Below are 20,491 nucleotides of genomic sequence, written 5' to 3'. Positions count from 1 at the left end.
GTTTCTGCTATGGATCGCTACAGTGCAAGGTTATGCTCGTCGTCGTCGAAAGTGAGCGGTGGAGGAATCGTGTTGTCTTGTACATGTGCACCGTGTACGCACCGGGACGTAAGTGACATGTGGAATGTGTGACGACTGACGAGTCTTTGTTGGCATCGTCTCCCCGCCGCTCCGATCCGTCACTGGCACGGGACGGATGCTAGTTGATTTTGTTGAGATAAAATGGAAGAGTGAATTCAGCTTTTTATCTGGTAGCCTAATCACACATGCATGAGTGAAGGGGGTTTGCTCTAGACGCTTACTGTACGTTTTGTGAACCACAAATAAATGCTGTAAATCACACCAAGGCCTATGTAGTCTAACTTGATTTTGTGACATGTTACGTGTACTTACATCCGCTGCCAAGCCATGCGAATGCATACACGCCTGGTGGTTTGCGAGTGAGAACGAATCTTTGTGTCGATCCCGGTTGGGTGCGTGGGTCGATCTCGTCATCTAGATGACATGAGTGTGTCTTTAGACCCCAGAAGAAACCGCACCGGGGATCTCATCCGCCACTTCCAACCTAATCGCGGATAACATGCATGCCCTCTAGACCGCATGGTGCGTGAGGCCAACGGCCTAGCCGGCCGCCTAGATACAACTCTAGAACGTCAGGCTCACCGGATCCGAAACGGCTTTCAACGCCGCCATCGAGCGCGCCGGATTTGAACGACGACGACGCCCGCGCTCCGTGTCGTCGTCCCCACGATGACGCGCCATGCCGCCAGAGACGACGACGCTTCCCGGGCTCATCTAGGCGCGGGCCAGAAGAGGCAGCCGGGGCGCAGCTAGCCCGGCCGTGCACGACGGGCACGAGCACGAGGCCGTCCAGGGATCCGCCGCAATCGCTCGGCCCCGCGCGGATCGCCGTGTTCGGAGACCGGGAAAGGAGGCGCCGGGTCCTTTAGCAGGTCGCCGTCTCGCCACGCGACAACTTGACGCTGCGTGACGCGCAAAAAGGGCGTTCAGCTTCAACAATGGAGAGGATTGCTTGCCCCTGTAGAATGGGCCGCTCGGACAACGGCGACGGGGAGAAAAACTGAAAAAAGGTTCGTCAGGGGGCTCTTTTCTTTCCTTGAGTATCTTCCGCGATCCTGGATCACCTCTGTGTGGCGGGAGGGCCTGCTGGTGACTTGCTGCTAGCTCCGATCCGAAGTGGGCATCATTGCCAACTTTTTGTAGTATCATAGATGCAGCTTTTGACCGCGCTGGGCACTGGATTTCGCGGCGTCGTAGATCCTATCCTAGAGACTAGTACCGAGTGGCAAAAGTGGCAACTCTCCGGGGAAATGAGAATAACAAATGGAGGCGAATGATGGCCCCTAAGTATTTCCACATGATCATGTCTATGAGATTATCTCTGCTTCGTGGTGGAGCCAGAGAATCGTTCGTTCACAAATCGGCAATGTGCTACCAGTTCTAGCCAAAGCTCCTCTGGAGATGGGAGGTGCTCGAGAATCTACCGGTCTAGTTGGGCAGCCTTTCAACCCAAAAAAGGGAGGAGCTTTTCGTTAGGCCATTTTTTTCTCCGTCTCGGCAACTGCTTAACAGCACGAGAGAGGGAGGGAGCGAGAGAGAGAGAGAGCCAGAGAGGGAGGGAGAGAGAGAGTGGGGGAGAGGGAGGGAGGGAGGGAGAGGGAGAGGGAGAGAGAGAGCGAGACACTGAACAGTGTACACCTGACTTTTCTCAAGGACCCTTTCACGCTTTCAGTCCCTCTGCTCACAAAAGTGAATCCTCATACCACTGTTACAATCGCGACCAGGCGTACGATCGCAAACAATGCTGAGCTTTCCAGTGGGATAGTCCTCGGATCCCGGCTATGTTCACAATCGATACATGTGTTTTCTAGCACTGTTCCGCCACTCGCGACCATTCAAACCCGTCACGCAGGCACAGACGCACAGTGCACGTCTTCCTTTTCCCCAGCGACTGCTGACGAGAAAATTACTGAGATGGACGTGCGAGCGCTCTTTACCCAGCGGACAAGCTTTTCACCATCACCGGCTCGCCGCCCCGGCCCGCATCGTCAAAAGCAGACGATCTCGTCGGTGTCAATCTTCTCGCGATCCTACCCGCCCGCCAGGTCAGACTCCAGCTTCCGTCTGCAAAAGAGCCTCTGCCGCCGCCGCCGCCGCCCGCTCGATCGCCATTGTGGAGTTACTCCCACTGCGGTCTACTCCCGAGATTTGGAGGACCGAATCGCCCGCGATGCTTCTGCTGTCAGGTGGTGGTGTTCCACGGCCACCTTGACGAGGGGTCTTTTCCGGTGATCCTGGCATGGAAAACGCTAAGATCTTGTTGTGACAACATGCCTCTCCCCGGGTCGCCCCGCGCGCCCTATCTTCCCCGCCCGTCAAAAGCCAGCATCATTTGCTCGATCGGCGAGGGACAAGACGAGGTGTCGCCCTCGGGTTTCAGCTGGCGTCAGTCACAGTCGGTGGTGGCAAGTAGCATCTGTGAAAATCCCAGCGGCAGACCCTTTCGGAGAGCTTCTGCTCGGCTGCTTTCATACCGACGTCAGTGGAGGCGAGTTTTGGCGCTTGTGCTGGAGCATGTGAATTTCGTTGGAGCTCAGTGTCGTTTTTGTTTTCAAGCCACACACCATTCTAGAGAGCTTTGAACCCAAGAAAGATGAGATGAAGTACAAGTGAATTGTGCTCACCTTACCGGACGGCTTAGGTATTTGGGTTCAGAGTTTCTTTTTTCATCATAAGATAATATGATCATGGATGATAGGGAACTGATCATTGGATCTTCTACTCTTTATTCCAGGCATCTCATGAAGAAAGAATCTCGTCCGTACCGAGTAGCATCACTAATTGACATTCCGAAAACACATATTTTGTTCAAAAGAAATCCAGGTGCTGCAACTTGCAAACCCGGACTTTTTTTAATGAAAAATCCGCTTTGAGAAGTGGTAATAAAATTTAAAACACACCGAATGTGCCAATCTATCGCGAGTATTTTCTTCCGATGCTATTAAATCCCCTGACGTGACCCGCTAATCTAGCCATTGGCGAGGTAGTGCCCGTACTTATCGCGGGAGATAACGATCTCCCCCCGACAGTAGCGAGATCCCACCCGCACAGACGCCCCCAACACCCCATGCTTCGCCGAACTGCGACTTGGATTCTGATGGGATCGGAGCTTGACGTCCCCCCGCCCCTCTTTCTCGTGACGCCATGTTTTGTCACCCGTCACACGAATCTTCCACGGCCCCGCTTTGCATCCGCCTCACCCAATCCTGAGCTGCAACCCAGCCGTGCCCGTGCCGGAGTGATCTCACCCCAGCATCTCAAAGGAGATCAGCCGGTGATCTCGTCACAGCATCTCAAAGGCGAGGCCACTCGCTACTGTTCCCTTTTCTTTGCTCAATGGATGAGATGAGCCTGAACTGAACTTTTTGGCTGCTCCCATGTTTCTCTTCCGGATCAGGAATGGTGGTGGCTCGTGAGGTGGCGATGTGGTTGGGACTGGGTTCTGATGTGCCTGGCGAACGTGATGTGTTGCCGCCCTCAAATCCCCAGTGAAATCTCGCCGGGGATCCGGTGCCGATCTGATAAGCTAGCCCGGGCTGCCCGCGGATTGAGCGAGATCGGCCGCGCCCAGGACAGGTCGGCCAAGCGCATTACTGTCGCACGGCGCACCTGTCGATGGGTGGTTGATGGGCTCGGCGAGTACGGCCGCACGGTTGCCGGGGTTGGGAGAGCAGTTCGATCGCTGCCGCAAGAAGTGCAGGCTCACATCCTGAACGGGCTCCACGTCCGTGTGCGGTAAGATCAGTCTTAGTGGAGGTAACACGTCACATCAGCAATTTTGCTGACGTGACAATATTATTATGAAAAAAAGGTAAGGAAATTTCATCACATGTAAAAGGAATTTCATTGCCATAAAACCCAACAGGTAGAGTTACTTGGCCTAAGTGGCAGTGTGAATCGGCGAGATCTCGACGTTGGTGCAGAATTGTAAAAGCTGTGCAAGTGACTAATGGAGGTTTTAATTACAAGTGATCTTATCTGCCGTGCGGAAATTATTCGACTGGCAGCTGAAATTGATGGCACGACGCAGGGCTGCAAGGCGCCACCGCCACCATTTCTGCCGTAGATGTATCATGCTGACGTGAATAGTCCACAGTGGGCAAGGTTCACAGGGCTGGGAGGGTTTCAGCGAGACCACAGTCCAGACTGAAATAGACATTTCAACGGACTTGGTGTGAGAGCAACATTGGTCTGCGTATAATGCATTTTAGGGTATATCAGTCCTTGTCCTGGACAAAGGAGAAGAGCTAAAATATAAGAATTGTTGTGTACAATGCTCTACATTAAATATATCCGAGGGAAAAAATGTCTAGAGCGACATTGTTTTGGTATAGTGGAATACAGAATTTCAGCATATATCGGTCTGTGACTAACACGCTTAGCTATGCAAAAAAAGAAAAAAAGGTGCCATCACAATTCACAACAGGTCTTCACCGGAGTGTATGCTACAGGTATTTCCTTGCAAGAGCCCTGACCTTGGTATCAAAATGGGAGGACGCTATGCGAGAACCCGGCAAGTAGAGCGGGTTGAGGAATATCTGCACACAAAAACATTTACAAAAGAGAACTCCATTATAGCACAAGGAAGAGATGAAGAATACTGGATTGCAAAAAAAGTTTTCGAATGATGCAGCTGGAAAAAAATGTGATATTTATAATCTGCACATTCATCAAAATGTTGATTCTGAAAAGATGCCACTAGATAATCAAAGCTAATGAAAACATAATAACAAATAACTGTGAATATAACTAACTGATTGTTTACCTTGATGTAAAGTTCATGAACCTCCTGAAAGAAACTTTTTATTCCATCATCGCTCCGTGAGTCATGAAGCAACATAAATCTAGTATGTGCCACAATGTTCGTCAAGGAAGCAAAAAACACATCGAAAGAAAGATTGAAATGGATGTCACCATGGTCACGCACTGACTATAAATAAAGTATGAGAGGCAAATGTTCCCTGCTCTGCCACTATTCAATGATTTGCAACAAGGGGTAATGTTGATTTTGATCGCAACTGTGCAAATAGAATAACTGCTATCTAACTTGGGTTGCAAGTTTGTTTTATGAATTTTAATTGATAAGGTTTCTATTAAACAGATGTATGGTGCTGGAAGGATATGACCAGCAGTTACATAAACAGACACAACAAGGTCATTGAATCTATCAACTGACTTCAGAAACCTGAAAAGGTGCACAGAATGAATATCAGGTGAAGACAAAAACAAAGAAGAACCATAAAAGTAACCCAATGGCAGACCAAGACCATCTACCACTCACATTGCATTGGTAGTCCATGCAAGGTCCTGAACAACATCCAGCGCAGCATGCAAAATGAACTGATGATGATAAGCTAAATCTTCTTTCTGCAAGAGGGATGTAAACTAAGCAGTAAGCAAGCATCTCAAATAATGTTTACAATTATCATAGCAAACATGACAAGAATAACTAAATGGAAAAGTGAATGGGATGAAGGCACGCCTGTCCTCTCATACACAGCACTCACAGTAGATTTTTTTTCTCTAAGAAAAACAATGATTCAATAGAGTTCCAGTGTATGGCTAGAGATAAATAATAACATCATATAAAGGAATCTCAACAGATACGAAACTAATAGTAGAGGGAATGAATTGAAAGAACCATACTTTTGGAGCAGATCCAACTTCAGCCTCATATATTGGGATGTCATTCTTACTAACAATCACGAAGCATGCTGTGCTTGCCATTTCAACTAATGCTCTGAAAGTGGTTTTAAAGACTTGTGAACAATAAAATTGCAACCGAGCAGGACAAAATCACTGTAGAAAAATTGAAACTTACTTAAATATAAGGCACAAGGGACAGAATCTAAAATGATAGCATGATATATTAGCATGCATTTTTTTAAAGAAAAACATAAACATAAGGCAAAAGGGACAGAACCTAACAAGTTAGCATCATATTCTAACGTGTTGCACCTACATGACAGAACCTAACAAGATAACACCGTATTTTAACGTGTTGCACCTACATGCACCTTCTACACAAGGAAGCGTTGTACTTGTATGTAACTTGTCATCCATATTAAAGATGATGGACATAAATAACCAATCCATATGGTTACACAGATGATTCTAGTTTGTAATCTTGATCACTTATCAATGGTGGTCGTAAACATTTTCTCCAACCTCAAAACAGCAACGCCCAATGGCTCATGACTGCAAACATAATTCACAACACGCAAAATGAAGGAACAGATGAGGTCATCCACTACAGGCTAGCAAGCTTAATTGACAGGACTATGAAAACATACTCTAAAGGTCCTTGGTCTAAGATTAACATAATTCATGGATACACTTGTTTGAGATATCTAAGTGCTGTCATCAAAACGAAGAACATTCACTCAACTGAATGTTTGTTAGAAATCTTGAAAATGATTTAACCACACAGGAAACCAAACACTAGTGCTAAAGTTAGACAATGACATTGCCAGATAGGACTATTTTCCAGGACCTCATATAGGCTTTCCGACCAGATGCTGAGATTCCATTGGAGCGTGATATTGCCAACCACATCACTCCACAAAGGTCCTCGGTACCTTTCAGAGTCTATTATGCCATCAAAATAAGACCGCTGCTACAGCTTTTTATCTAAATGCTGATACACCAAGCCCTCAAGCATGGTCCTTCAAAGTGTATGACTACATCTTTATTCACAATTCTCGGAGGCGGATTTTAACGTGGGGGCATGGCTGAAGAAGAACCCGGTCGAACTAGGATGGACTGGACTGAATTCGATTGGTTAATAACAGGGAACCACGCAAGACTCAGATCCATGGAGGACACCAACAAAAGATTCGATAGGGAACAAGCAAACCATTATAACAATCCCTCCAAGAAAGTAGGTTCTTACCAGCAAATGAAGAAATCAACCTAGTGGGATCTCCACCCGACGTCAGTCCAGCGCCAGGGGTTGGGCGGGTGGCGATGAGATCCCGACGGCGACGAAATCGGGCTGCCGCGGGAAGAAGGGGAGGGACGAGGGAGAGAGCGGGCCAGGCAGAGGGCAGTGTCTCTTCATTCTGCGGGTCCTGGACAAAAACCTCCGAACGGTTTACGTCTTCCTGGCGGAATTACGGGTTCCCACAAAACGCCTGGTGGAGGCGGTTTTGTTTAATGTTTCGTCTGAATTTCTGAACCCCGAAATGCCTAGGCAATTCAAGTTTGTTCCGGTTCAGTTACTCTTGCACTATTTTACTCTATGTTTCATAGCATGTTACTTCCCGCTTGTTGATTCAATCATCTTCGTCAAAGTTTTGTGAGCCACTTGCTCAATACTTTTTTTATTTTTTCTTGAACATTTTTTTTAAAATCGAACATAATACTTTTTTATTGGTGTACAAATAGTAGTTTCATACGTCCAATGTGTAAACGAAGGAAAAAAATTCGAACAAAATATTTTTTTATTGGTGTACAAATAGTAGTTTAGTTTCATACGTGCAACGTGTAAAACGAAGGAAAAAAAATTCATTTTAGGATTACAAACAATCTAGTTTGTTCCTTTGATTCTCTTAGCAAAGTTGCTTCGGTTTACTCCCGAAACTATTTCAATTGATCCACTCTACCTTCTAATACCTTCTTTTTCATTTCTCCATATATATGTTGAATTTGAAGTTTAGTTTGTGTGAAGTGATAAATGACATGTTGTTCCAATGTTAGAAAAATAGGATTTTACCATTATTTTTTCACGCAGATTTGTATATCCAAAGTTAATTTAATATTAGATGCTCCTAACCTGCAAAACTAATTATAAAAAATCCTTAATGTGTTTATATTGTCCACTAAAGTTGGACTTAAAAACTCAATTGGTACATTGAGAAAGTAAAGGACAATTCTCATTAGAAGGTAGATTGAATCCATTGAAATATTTTAGAGAAGTAGATTGAGTTAAAAAATTGTCTAGTAGAGGACTAACTAGAAAAACTGGATTGTTGGATGTATTAAATGGACTTCTTCCCGAAAGAAATGATATGTGACTATTTAAGCTATTTTTCATCAAGAAAAAAGTATTTGATATATGTTCATTTGGTAATTTCTCTCAATTTAAAAGCACACCGACAAATAACTGCCAGATGTTTTTCCTCCCTCCAGCTTTATGATCTTGATTTTATTCTTCATTGTCTCCATCTTTGGTGACTAAATCATGGCTATGTTCATTTCCATAGTAGGGTTTTAGCTTCTTGTATTTTTCCTCTTTTGCTTTGGAAAGGGCATTTCAAAAGTTATGTGCCTATATGCCTATATGGCCTAATAAGATTTTAAAGATTCACGATATATGACATGATTGCATAATGTGCACTAGTTGCTTATATTTTATTACACTCAAATAAATTATAAACTCAAAGCTCATATTATTTTTTCAACTTGGCATTTATTTCTTAGACTTGGACTAAGTTGGTATACACAAGTGTGTCTTCAATGTGGATAATGCATCGCTCCTAGATTCATCGAATATCATGGCAATGTATTACTTACCTTAGAAAACAATTATTGACAAAAAGAATATTAATTGGTTGGTTTTCGAACCCGTAACAATCCTATCACAAAGACAAGCTATCACTGTAACCATTTATCCTAACAAAAACCCTAATTGCGACTGGACTGACTTATGGACATGGAAATTACTAGGGCTTGTTTGTTTTGATTTCTACCAAATTCTTCTCGCTTCCTGGCACAATAGAAAGCAATCGAAGAAGGCTATTTCAAAACTAGTATAGCTTAGTTACTGGCCTAAATAAATATAATCTTGGTTCAGGATAGTTTAGTATCACTCTAGGCTACTTGATACACTTTCCTGTTCTTTTTGTTTACTATCTAGCGATCCTTTTTTTTTCATATAGCGACACACATTGTTGGCTTTTCTATGATGACGTTCTGGATTTATTTGGGGCAGCCAGGTGCTTTTAGATATTTAAAAAAAATGGCAAAACAAAATTGTTGACAGTATGACACATGGCTGTTGGTTCTAGTATGAAACACCAATAGGTTAGAATTTTTTTTTCCATATGGAGCGCCATGTGAAGTGAATTGAATGCATGTTTTTTTATCTAACTTCAAAAATTGTTTATCAATCGGTTTGTTGTTTTTCATCTGTATGATGCATAGGTGCCAAATTTACTTATAGACTGGGATTAAAAATTGCTCATCAAATTATATTGAAGTTTTTCTTATGAAAATTTATATTATTTAGATATGTTATATTAAAAATGCAAAACCATTCGTCCTAGTAAATCATAAATATGAACTATTAACATAGACATTTAGAAAAAGAGGCTTGACCCGCACTCGCCAGACTTGGTGTCACCGTAGTTTTAAACTTATTGACATCAAAGTAAACTAATCTTGTAAGTTCTCCAAATATATTTCAACTTGCAGCTAAAAGCATTGTTATGTTATTAATATTCATATAAAAGGTAAGGAGGAAAAAAATGTGAAAAGTGAATTCCAGTAAACAAGACATTCCATCCACAGGTGGCATTTTGTTGATTAACAAGAATAAAGAAATGGAAGGGATGGAAATGAAAAGAAAATAAATAATAAACCGCACGCCAACCCTCTTCGCCTCCCCAACCAAGCCTTGCTCCTGCCTGCCCAAGACCAAGGAAAAAAGGGGGAGAAAACCCACCCCTGAAAACAAACCAAAAATCCCCAATCCATGAAGCCCACCACTTCCGCCGCCGCCGCCGCCGCCGCGGCGGTCACCCCCGATGACCCATCCCCTTCTCCGTCTGATTCCACGTCCGCGACTTTCACCGTCGACCGCCGCGGGGATGCCTCCGCCTCCTGCCGGTGGACCCTCCCGGACTTCCCCCGCACCCGCGCCCGCACCTTCTACAGCCGCTACTTCGAGGTCGGCGGCTTCGACTGCCGCCTCCTCCTCTACCCGCGCGGCGACTCGCAGGCGCTGCCGGGGTACCTTTCCCTCTACCTCCAGGTCCTCGACCCCAAAACCCCGGTGTCGTCGTCGTCCTCCACCACGACCACCACCTCCTCCAAATGGGATTGCTTCCTTAGCTATCGCCTCTCCGTCGTCCACCCCTCCGATCCCGCCAAGTCGTTGGGGCGGGATTCCTGGCACCGATTCTCCTCCAAGAAGCGCTCCCACGGCTGGTGCGACTTTGCGCCCTCCTCGGCCGCCGCCTTCCTCTTCCAGCCCCATGACGCGCTCGTCATTACCGCCGACATATCGGTCCTCTCCGAGACGGCCTCCTTTGCCGATGCTGACGGCCGGTTCACCTGGAAGGTACTCAATTTCAGCATCTTCCGGGAGATGATCCGCACGCAGAAGATCATGAGCCCTGCATTCTTCCCTGCCGCTGCCTCCGCTGGTGGGAGTGACTGCGGGCTCCGGATTAGTATCTACCAGAGCAATGTCTCTGGCGCAGACCATTTGTCAGTTTGTCTGGAAAGCAAGGAGCCTGTTGTGCAGGTTGCATCTGGGTCATCAGCATCGGCATTGCCACAAAGTGGTGCAGGGAGTGGCGTGCCAGATGGTGATCGTGGCTGCTGGTGTCTTTTCCGCATTTCGATCCTTAATCAGAAGTCTGGTGGGAGCCATATCCACAAGGATTCATATGGTCGGTTCGGGGTGGACAATGCCAGCCTTGGGTGGGGTGATTACATCAAAATGGATGAGTTTTTGGCTGCTGATAGTGGATACCTGGTTGATGGAGCTGTGGTGTTCAGTGCCTCAGTGCACGTGATAAAGGAGTCAAACTCATTCACTCGTAGCTTGCCGTTGGTTCTGGGAATGGGTGGTGCTGGTGGTGGGCGTGCTGGAGCTAGGAAGTCAGATGGACACTTTGGGAAGTTTGTGTGGAGGATTGAGAGTTTCACAAGACTGAAGGAGCTTCTCAAGAAGCGCAAGGTCACAGGTCTTTGTATCAAAAGCAGACGGTTTCAAGTTGGGAATCGAGATTGCCGTCTTATTGTTTATCCACGGGGTAAGCACTAGCACATACGCTTCTCCGGATTCATATGGTAGCTTTGAAGTCAATTTTATGGATTTTATTCTGACATACACTGAACTGCGTACAAAGTAAACTTGGTAAACTGGCATAGACAACTAGGCATGTGTACACCTGAATGGTTTGCACAAAACTTCTAGATATACTTAAATGATTGAAAAATTGTGAATCATTTGTTAGATGTGCTTGATTAAATTGGGACTTGAATTGTAAGGGTGAAATCCAGACACATACACCTGTAGTTTTGCCATTTGTTGGAATTTACGGAATTTCACCATAAAAATAAATACTTGTAGTTTATACCAAGAAACAATAGCTAATAGTTAGTGTACCAATCAGGCAATCAATGGATACATCGGCAATAACTTCATCCAATCCTTTTGACAAGGAAATCCTCTGATATAAACACCACATTACAGATTATCCTTTTTATTCTACAAATTGTTATCCCCTTAGATACCAACGATTACATTGGCAAGAATTTATCATGCCTTTCTAGAATAAAAAAAATCCATTGTAATATTACAGCTAATCTTCTTTCTTCTTGCACAGATTCTGTCAATTCTCCACCTTAGTTGTCCTCAAAATCTGGCTGTCTGTACTTGTGGATGACAGACATACTTTTTATCCTTGTAGCTGTGGCCTCTTCCAAAACAATATATCATGTCCATTTCTCATTTTGTCCATCCTCTATCCCTGTTAATAAAGTCTTATTCATGTGGCCTAAAACCAATGGATGTCACTAACTAGTGTCATTCACATTTTCCCTCATGTAGCTGCAGCCATAGTCCATAGAGCACTGAAGTGAATGTTGTTTTTTCCTTTTGTTTTCTTAAATCCCCTACTTTGCTCAAGATTGTGAAACTCATGATTACACTATACTAAACTAGCAAATTGATCTTAAATTCGTCTTTTCAAGTAGAGTTACAGTTTTCAAATGCAGCCGCAACTTGGATTTCCTGGCGCTCCTTCCCTCCATATTGAAATCACTGTTGTAGACATAGTATGTAATTTTGTTTGGGGATGTTAACTGCTACTGCTGACACATTTCTATGGCAGCCCCAATTTTTTCAGTCCATTTGAAGTTTGAATTTGGTTTCGCTACAAATTGCGGCCATTCTTTTTAGTAGCCTTTGAATATGTTTACTTGTTAACGTTTCATATGTGGGCATTCTTATAATTTGGGTACTGATTCTTTCAGTTGGTTTTGTTTATGTTGCTGCAACCAGGGCAGTCTCAACCACCATGCCACCTATCAGTATTTCTGGAAGTGACAGATCCCCGAAATACAACTACTGAATGGAGCTGCTTTGTGAGCCATCGTCTCTCTGTCATCAACCAGAAAGTGGAGGAGAAGTCGATCATGAAAGAGTCTCAGAATCGTTACTCTAAGTCAGCAAAGGATTGGGGCTGGCGCGAATTTGTGACACTAACTAGCCTCTTTGATCAGGATGCAGGTTTTCTTGTACAGGATACCGTTGTGTTTTCAGCAGAGGTTCTCATTCTGAAGGAAACAGCAACTATGCAAGAGCTAATTGATGAAGATTCTGAAATATGCAATTCAACTTCTGGATGTCAGATTGAAGCTTTACCAAAGCGGCCATCATTTACATGGAAAGTGGAAAATTTCTTGTCCTTTAAGGAGATTATGGAGACCAGAAAGATTTTTAGCAAGTTTTTTCAGGCTGGGGGTTGTGAGCTGCGGATAGGTAAAGTAGATTTAGTTACTTTCATAACTTACAGCTGTACCAAACCCATACTTTGTGTTTACCTCGTCGCAACTTGCAGGTGTATATGAGTCGTTTGATACGATATGCATATACTTGGAGAGTGACCAGTCATCTGGGTATGATCCTGATAAGAACTTCTGGGTGCACTATAAGATGGCTATAGTTAACCAGAAGAATTCTGCAAAAACTGTGTGCAAGGAATCTTCAATCTGCACGAAAACATGGAACAATTCAGTTCTCCAGTTTATGAAGATTTCAGACATGCTTGATACTGATGCTGGCTTCCTTGTTCGGGACACTGTTATTTTTACTTGTGAAATCATAGATTGTTGCCCATGGTTTGATTTCTCTGATCTTGAGGTGAGATTTCATTTACTTTTTCTTCGCGTCTTGTCTATTTTCTCTTGTTAATGCATCGATGGAGGGAAGTTTAGTGAAGCAGTTGATTAAGAATTTTATTGGTTCTATACATCATATGCCATTGAAAATAGTTTGAGCATTGTAACTGTATGTTGGTCAGATTGCAGTTTAAGATATCATGTTCACCGTTGTTAAGAGTCCTATGAACCCATCAAATTTTTTTAATCATGGGAATGAATGAACTGCATTGTTTAATGATTCCTGTGGACAGCAGCCATCTATGTTGAAACATGCATCCCTTGGCCCTTTTGTTAGTGTTTTAGTTACACATTTTGTGCTTGTTGCTACTGAGGGCTACGCTGGCCTAGCTATGGCCGATAGGTAACATTTCTGGTTGATTATTGCAATGATGCCTGCATTTATCTGGTAGTTCACTGAAAGCAATGGTATGTCCTATGACCCTTTCTTTTGAACGGATGCCCTAGGGTTTTCTTCAGAAGATGACCATATGTGCAGGATTAGTTAATTGTTGTTGAGTAAATAGACTTTATCTTCTGACCGTTGAAGGATTTATGGTTGATAGCATGATATTTGTATGCAAGTTGTAGCTGTTCATGAGTTATAGTCCTTACTATGTGACACGTTGACAGCGAAATCATTTTTGTTCATGGCACATTTTTGGAAGTGATATGGTGATGTGCTCATATGGTAGACAGTGCTCTTTTTTATTGGGCTCATAATTAACTTGTCTAGCAGGTTTGGGCTTCAGATGACGATCAGGATGAATTGTCGACAGATCCTGATGAACTCATTGATTCTGAAGATAGCGAAGATATGAGTGGTGATGAGGAAGATATGTTCCGGAACCTCCTCTTAAGAGCTGGATTTTCTCTTACATACGGAGATAACTATACTCAACCGCAGGTTACTTTAAAGGAGAAAATTCTAACAGATGCTAGTGCGATTGCTGGGTTCCTTACTGGCCTGCGTGTTTATCTGGATAACCCAGCAAAAGTTAAGCGTATGCTTCTTCCGACCAAAGTATCCACCAAGAATGGTGGAAAGAAAGATGCTTCGAAGTGTGATTCAAGCTCCACAAGTCTCATTAGTCTGCTGATGGGGGTTAGTGCCTTGAAGCAGGCTATCATAGATTTGCTTCTAGATATAATGGTTGAGTGTTGCCAGCCTTCAGAAGAAAGTGGTTCATCAGCAAGCTCTCCACCAGAGCTTAGTGTTGAAGGTGAACTAACAGAAAGTGCATGTAGTAATGTCTGTGCGATTACGGAACCTAATAGTGATAATATTCGAGATAGTCCTACAGTACGAGATGCAGATTTGGCTACAAATGAGATTACTGCAAATAATCAAGAACATTCTTGTTTTCCTCTGGAAACATCCGCTACAGATTTGCCAGCAGATGAAGGCCCCGAGCAGGCTTCCAGGGTAAGATTTAAGGTTTCTTATTTTTAACCTTATCATCACATTTCCTTTAATTAATGTACTATCCTTCCAAAAAAATTTCTCAGTCAAAATGGCCAGAGCAATCAGAGGAACTTTTAGGGTTGATTGTTAATTCATTGAGGGCATTGGACAGCGCGGTACCACATGGATGCCCTGAACCACGAAGGCGGCCTCAAGCTGTCCAGAAGATTGCACTTGTTCTAGAGAAAGCTCCAAAACAGCTCCAGCAAGACTTGATTGCCCTTGTACCAAAGTTGGTGGATGGTTCAGAACACTCCCTTGCAGCTTGTGCACTGTTAGATCATCTTCAAAAGTCAGATGCGGAGCCTTCATTGAGATTACCAGTAAGTTTGCCTCATAAGATTTGAGTGGGTGTCTCTCTGTAAGGGTTTCGTACCCTTTTCTTCTTTTTTAATATAATGATACACAGCTCATCTGGTGTTACGAGAAAAAAAAAAGACTTGCTATAAGAGCAGCTCCAGCGTACATGTCTAAGGGGGTGCTACGAGATGCCAGGGAAAGATTCCCTAGTGCTTCATGCTGGAGCGGGGGTGTGAGGGGGGGGGGGGGGGGGGGGGCTGGGAAGCACCATCTTAACTTTGAACCTTGTTTTGGCACCCAGTGCTTCAAAAAGTAGTATTTATTTATCCATTGATCATGGCAATCCCTGCGGGATGGAAACAGCAGGGGGCAAGGAAAGTTAGGTAGGAATGATCGCTTTTTGTGGGTTAGGACTCAACTTGCTTGCTATATGCTGGAGTGTTTTGTTCCACGTGTTCACCTTCACAGATTTTGGGAAGAGTATACGCTGGAGCTCCTCTAATGCTTCTACCTCCTTATCAAGATGTAGGGTATGGTTTGACCTGAGGTGGTCTCCAAGTCTACACTTTGACCGTTGACATCTCTTATGTAGTTATGTTAAACTGTTAATGACCATGAAATTGACATTGTTTGAAAGCCCTTTCAAATATATCCAATGATACTAAATTTATGTGGTATAATTTACAAAACATTAGAGTAATCCTCCAAAATAAATTGTTTCCACTATTTTTGGAATGAGTAGCTGATGTATATACATTTATTCCACTGTATCGTGAGCTTGTGACTTAAATATGATTGTATTGGTGGATAGCTATCATGCCCGATTAGCTTATGTAAAATACATGCAAACAACTCATCCCTGATATGATTATGTTTTATTTTAATTATTGCAGGTTTTTGGTGCCCTTTCTGAGTTAGAATTCGAAAGTGATATCTGGAAACAAGCATCTGTTCATGCACTTGAATTATTGTCCGACTCTAACGATGAGCCTCTTGTAACTGCCATTACTTATGTTCTTAAGGCGGCATCACATTGTCAGCATCTTTCTCTAGCGGTATGTTTAGCAGTCATGCTTCATGACTTTCTGTTTCTTCAGCATCTTCTTACTTTTCATATTAGTAACTTCTTACTTTTATTTTCCTAAGGTTAGAGCTGTTCGATGGAGATTGAAAGATCTGGGAACTGAAGTTCCAGATTGTGTGCTTGACTTTTTGTCTAAAACAATTCAAAGCCAACCAGATGTAGCTGAAGCTATATTGAAAGATATCGATTCTGATCGTGAGCCTGAAAACAATTGTCTATCATCAACATCATCGTGTAGTACTTGTTCTACAGATGGGCTTTCAGCTGAAGGGATGTATTCTTGGCAAGAGCAAGCTGTGCATGGAAGAAATCATCTATCAGATGTTTTTGCATTGATAGAAATGTTATCAATACCTGGATTATTTGTTGAAGTCGCACAGGTTTTTGAGAGGGCTTTATTGCGAGGGGCCTTTGGCCTACAATTAGTAGCCATGGTGCTGGAAAGAAGACACTCTTACAGATCAAGTTCAAAGTCTGGGTCTGTTGTGAATGATTCACAGAACAAACAAGTTCTGTTAGATGGGCAGTTTGAACCTTTGTCTGTCCAAGAAAATGATTTCACTTCAGTCCTTGCGCTTGGTGAGGTATTATCTCTATCTACAGAAACGAAGGTTCAAGACTTTGTGCGGATGCTTTACGCTATCATATTTAAGATCTATTCTGAGGATCATTATAGATATAGAATTCTTAAGGGCCTTGTTGAACGAGCAACAAATACATCAGATAACTGCCGAGCAGTTGACATCGATATGGATGTCTTGGTATTTCTTGTTAAAGAGGAGTATGGGATTGCAAGACCTGTTTTGAACATGTTGCGTGAAGTTGCTGAAGTTGCTCAGGCTGACCGTTCAAATCTTTGGCACCAAATATGTACTACTGAAGATGAAAATATTCGTCTTCGTGAGGACATGGAAATGGAGCAAACAAATTTCACCAATGAAAAGATTGCACTAAACCAACGGCTAACTGAATCGGAGGCAACTATTGGCCATCTAAGGGTATTTATCTGGTGTGATCCAATTGTTAATCCTGTTGTTCGTGTTTGTTTGTTAGCCTAACAATTATTGATTTCCTCATTTGCTGTAGTCTGAGCTAAAAGCTGAGAGGGATCGTTTCACTCGCGAGAAGAAGACGCTGTCCGATCAGATGCGAGAGATTGAGAGTCAATTGGAATGGGTGCGATCAGAGAAAGATGAGCAAATTGCTAAGCTCTCTGCTGAAAAGAAGAATCTTCAAGTTCGTCTTAATGATGCAGAGTCACAACTCTCCATGGTGAAAGCACAGAAACGTGAAGAATTAAAGGTAGAAGTTCTAGTAACCCTAAGCAATATTTGTGTGCCAAAATGTGTTTATGCTGATCAAAACAAACTGTTTGTCTGTGGTGTTTATTGTCATTAATTGATAGGTTGATTATGATACAAATTCTCGAAATAAATGCTTTTAATCGCCTCCTTGCCGTAAGTACGTCTTATGTTGTTGCTTAATGCCTTTTCTCTTTGGGCTTTGGTTACCATTGTAGTTTGATACTGTAGATATGTGCTATTCAGTTATGCTAATATGTCTGTACACCTCGACCTGGAGTCTCTGTATCTAATATGCGAAGCTTTTACCAAGGTCAAGATGTAGGATAAAAGTGCACTTGCTGTTTTAAGAAAATGTAGAAATACATCTGTACCTTTTTGTTGGTTACTTACCATCTGCTTTCTGAGTTTCCAGAAGCAATGTTGGAAAGTCACCCTTAGCTGGTTGATATGCAGCTATCCTGGGTAGGAACTTGCGCACTTTAGCTCTCGATTTTCAGAATAAAGCTATTTTCAATGGAAATTCATTGCTGAGTGTTGTGGAAAAATGATAAACGAAAGAAAATGCTTGTTTGTTGGTTTTGGGTTGGGATTTAGGGGTGGGGTAGTGTGTGCGTGTGCGCGCGCGAGCATGTGTGTGTGAGCGAGTGTGCGTGTGCGCGTGAGGTGGTTTTGGAATTTATCACTCCTACATAAATTGTTGCATGTATGTGTCCGATATCATAAAGATGCATATCTTGATAATGATACATTATTTGCCTTGAGGAGCTCCTTTTTGGTCACATTGGTCATCTGTTGCGCAAAGATAATTGAGGTGATTGTGTTTATATAACTATCAATGGAATTGTGAATAATCCATGATGTGTTGTAGCAAGCCATTTGGTAGTAGTTCTTCCTTTCATATTCGCTCCTCTTCGATCTTGGTTCATGTTGAGAGGACCAATGACAATTTGGTTCAATATCCATATATCATGTTGCATATGCTAACGCTGAGGCATCGTTTGCTGGAGTAATTGGTTTTCTACTCTCTTTCAAGTATCCTAAAATGTGTGCCATGGAATCTATCTGTATTGATGTTTACTTCAGACTTGCCCTGTGATCTTCTAGACCTATGATGGTTAGTGGTTGTACTCTGCTCGACTGCGGATTTTTGCCGTTCTTAAAGAAGAATTACAATTTTGTGTTAAGTCAACTTCTATGTGTTGGTGTCTGTACATAATTTGGTACAAACTGTTTTACTGATTTATTCTAGAGGTTTATTGCAGATTTGTATAGATATTTTATGGATTTATCATTTATGAGAAGCATTTTTTTACTTTCTTTCCTATTATATATTATAGCTATCATTACCTTCATGTGATTGTTTACATTTCAAATTATACCAATATTATTTGCTACACATTTCTTTCCTATTATATATTATAGCTATCATTACCTTCATGTAATTGTTTACATTTCAAATTATACCAATATTATTTGCTACACATTTCCAAACAACTAATGTGTTATGTGCTCCAGAAAGTGACAAAGGAGAAAACCACATTAGCAGAACGGCTGAAGAATGCTGAAGCTTCAAGGAAAAGGTTTGACGATGAATTAAAACGTTATGCAGCTGAAACACAGACTCGTGAAGAGATTCGGAAATCACTTGAGAATGAAGTGAGAAGGCTGACACAGACAGTTGGGCAAACTGAGGGAGAAAAAAAGGAAAAAGAAGAGCAAATTAGTCGATGTGAAGCTTACATTGATGGGATGCAGTCGAAACTGGAAGTTTGCCAGGTTTTCCACCTTGCTATTTTCTATTGTTTGCACAGTTGTTTGTTCTATACTTATATCTACATTGACTATTGTCTCAAATGCCTTGTTAAAAAATGGAGATTATTTCCTTAGGATATTTTGTTGTCACAAAAGATGTAGTCAACAGCATCATACATTTGGGGGACTTGTCCACCAACTATTTGATATACATGGAATGGTGTTACCTGTATTCAGCACATTGATTTTTAGATATGTACGCCAAATAGTATGCCAGTTATTTTTGAAAATGAATCTTGCATTGTTTTAATTGATGTAATTAAATACTCAGCAGAACTCAGTGGACATAACTGACCACAACATTGTTGACCTGTAATTTTGTGGTGGTTTTGAAATCTCTGACCTGTTTTGGTATCTATGTCATAGACACATGTTCCATCCGCCACTATGTGCTACTTACAAAACTTTGAAACTCTGTAAGGGTCCATGCTATGCATTGTGATGAACAAATTCATCATATTTTTCTTGTTTTTTTTTCCTTAATACTACTGCTGCTGCACCATGTTTACTGATCTGTCACCATTTTTTTCAGCAATACATTCGGACACTTGAAACTTCACTCCAAGAAGAGATGGCTCGGCATGCTCCACTCTACGGTGTTGGTGTCGAATCATTGTCATTCGATGAGCTCGAGGCGCTCACAAACATCCACGAGCATAGTTTAAGACAGATCAAAGCGATCCAGCAAAGGAAAGGTGGCAGCCATCTCTTGGGTGGCCCCTCTCTCTCGCACATCCCTGGCTTATTCTCCTCGCCCCCGCCTCCTTCAATGGCAGTTGGCCTGCCGTCCCCGCGCATCCCCGCATCCCCGATCGCACCCAACGGTGCAGGAATCCACGGGAATGGGCACGCGAACGGTGCCGGGGGCCGCTGGTTCAATCCGACCTGAGCGAGAAGCAGACTCGGTTGGAAGTGGGAAAAGGTGTCCATTTTGTGCATTTGATTCAACGGGCCACATTTGCCTGGGCGTATTTTGCAGCCGCTGAGCAAGCCAACGCGATAGCCTTTTTGTTCCTGGCCTTCCGTCAGGCTCTCTCCTTGTACTTACTTGGTAGTGCCGTCGGCTTGATGTCGCATGAGCGTAAAGGGCGTCAGCATGAAATAATGTATGTAATAATCAAGGAAACCGATGGAAATATCAGGTGCAAGTGGAGAGCTATGGGAATGGTTGTGCTTGCTCACTACTAAAGGCTTTTGTCCTTTTCCTCTCAAGTAAAGGTGCGATAGATAATGCCGTTCGAGGTTTATTTTCCGTCATTAAGTTCTGCACTCTTTCGTCCTCCACTGTTCTGATTTGTTGCCTAACTTTTTCTGGTAGCGCACTCCTGAGTT

At 43.0% G+C, this 20,491-nt stretch overlaps 2 protein-coding genes across 3 annotated transcripts; one reads left to right on the top strand and one right to left on the bottom strand.

Annotated features, from left to right (window-relative positions):
• Positions 1–4,296: 4,296 nt before the first annotated feature.
• On the bottom strand, positions 4,297–7,171 carry LOC117861195 (uncharacterized). Of its 2 annotated transcripts, none has more exons than XM_072294031.1 (6): positions 6,974–7,171; positions 5,728–5,880; positions 5,363–5,448; positions 5,206–5,266; positions 4,847–4,933; positions 4,297–4,619 (listed from the first exon to the last, which is right to left on the bottom strand). In XM_072294031.1, the coding sequence occupies exons 2-6, from the start codon at positions 5,806–5,808 to the stop codon at positions 4,527–4,529; spliced, it is 408 nt and encodes a 135-aa protein (XP_072150132.1). In that variant the 5' UTR covers positions 5,809–5,880; positions 6,974–7,171; the 3' UTR covers positions 4,297–4,526. The 2 variants fall into 2 exon arrangements, with proteins under 2 accessions (XP_072150132.1, XP_072150130.1); XM_072294029.1 differs by having other exon boundaries at positions 5,728–5,821; positions 6,974–7,168.
• A 2,526-nt stretch (positions 7,172–9,697) lies between these two features.
• LOC117861675 (uncharacterized) lies at positions 9,698–20,416 on the top strand. Its single transcript, XM_034745244.2, has 10 exons — positions 9,698–11,063; positions 12,317–12,796; positions 12,876–13,177; positions 13,934–14,620; positions 14,704–14,982; positions 15,853–16,014; positions 16,106–17,041; positions 17,130–17,345; positions 18,863–19,123; positions 19,692–20,416. Exons 1-10 carry the CDS (start codon positions 9,776–9,778, stop codon positions 20,046–20,048), a joined length of 4,968 nt encoding a protein of 1,655 aa, XP_034601135.1. The 5' UTR covers positions 9,698–9,775; the 3' UTR covers positions 20,049–20,416.
• The last annotated feature ends 75 nt before the right edge of the window (positions 20,417–20,491 follow it).

Source organism: Setaria viridis, chromosome 1 (assembly GCF_005286985.2).
Source record: "Setaria viridis chromosome 1, Setaria_viridis_v4.0, whole genome shotgun sequence".
Classification (NCBI taxonomy): Eukaryota; Viridiplantae; Streptophyta; class Magnoliopsida; order Poales; family Poaceae; genus Setaria; species Setaria viridis.
This window is presented reverse-complemented; position numbering and strand designations above follow the sequence as displayed.

Coding starts and splice junctions, on each gene's coding strand:
- LOC117861195 (XM_072294031.1), bottom strand. CDS start 5,808: ATGGCAAGCACAGCATGCTTCGTGATTGTTAGTAAGAATGACATCCCA. Junction 5,449..5,727: donor AAGTTGGATCTGCTCCAAAA/GTATGGTTCTTT, acceptor TCCCTCTTGCAG/AAAGAAGATTTAGCTTATCA. Junction 4,620..4,846: donor TTCATGAACTTTACATCAAG/GTAAACAATCAG, acceptor TTTTGTGTGCAG/ATATTCCTCAACCCGCTCTA.
- LOC117861675 (XM_034745244.2), top strand. CDS start 9,776: ATGAAGCCCACCACTTCCGCCGCCGCCGCCGCCGCCGCGGCGGTCACC. Junction 16,015..16,105: donor GTCAGCATCTTTCTCTAGCG/GTATGTTTAGCA, acceptor TATTTTCCTAAG/GTTAGAGCTGTTCGATGGAG. Junction 17,346..18,862: donor AGAAACGTGAAGAATTAAAG/GTAGAAGTTCTA, acceptor TATGTGCTCCAG/AAAGTGACAAAGGAGAAAAC.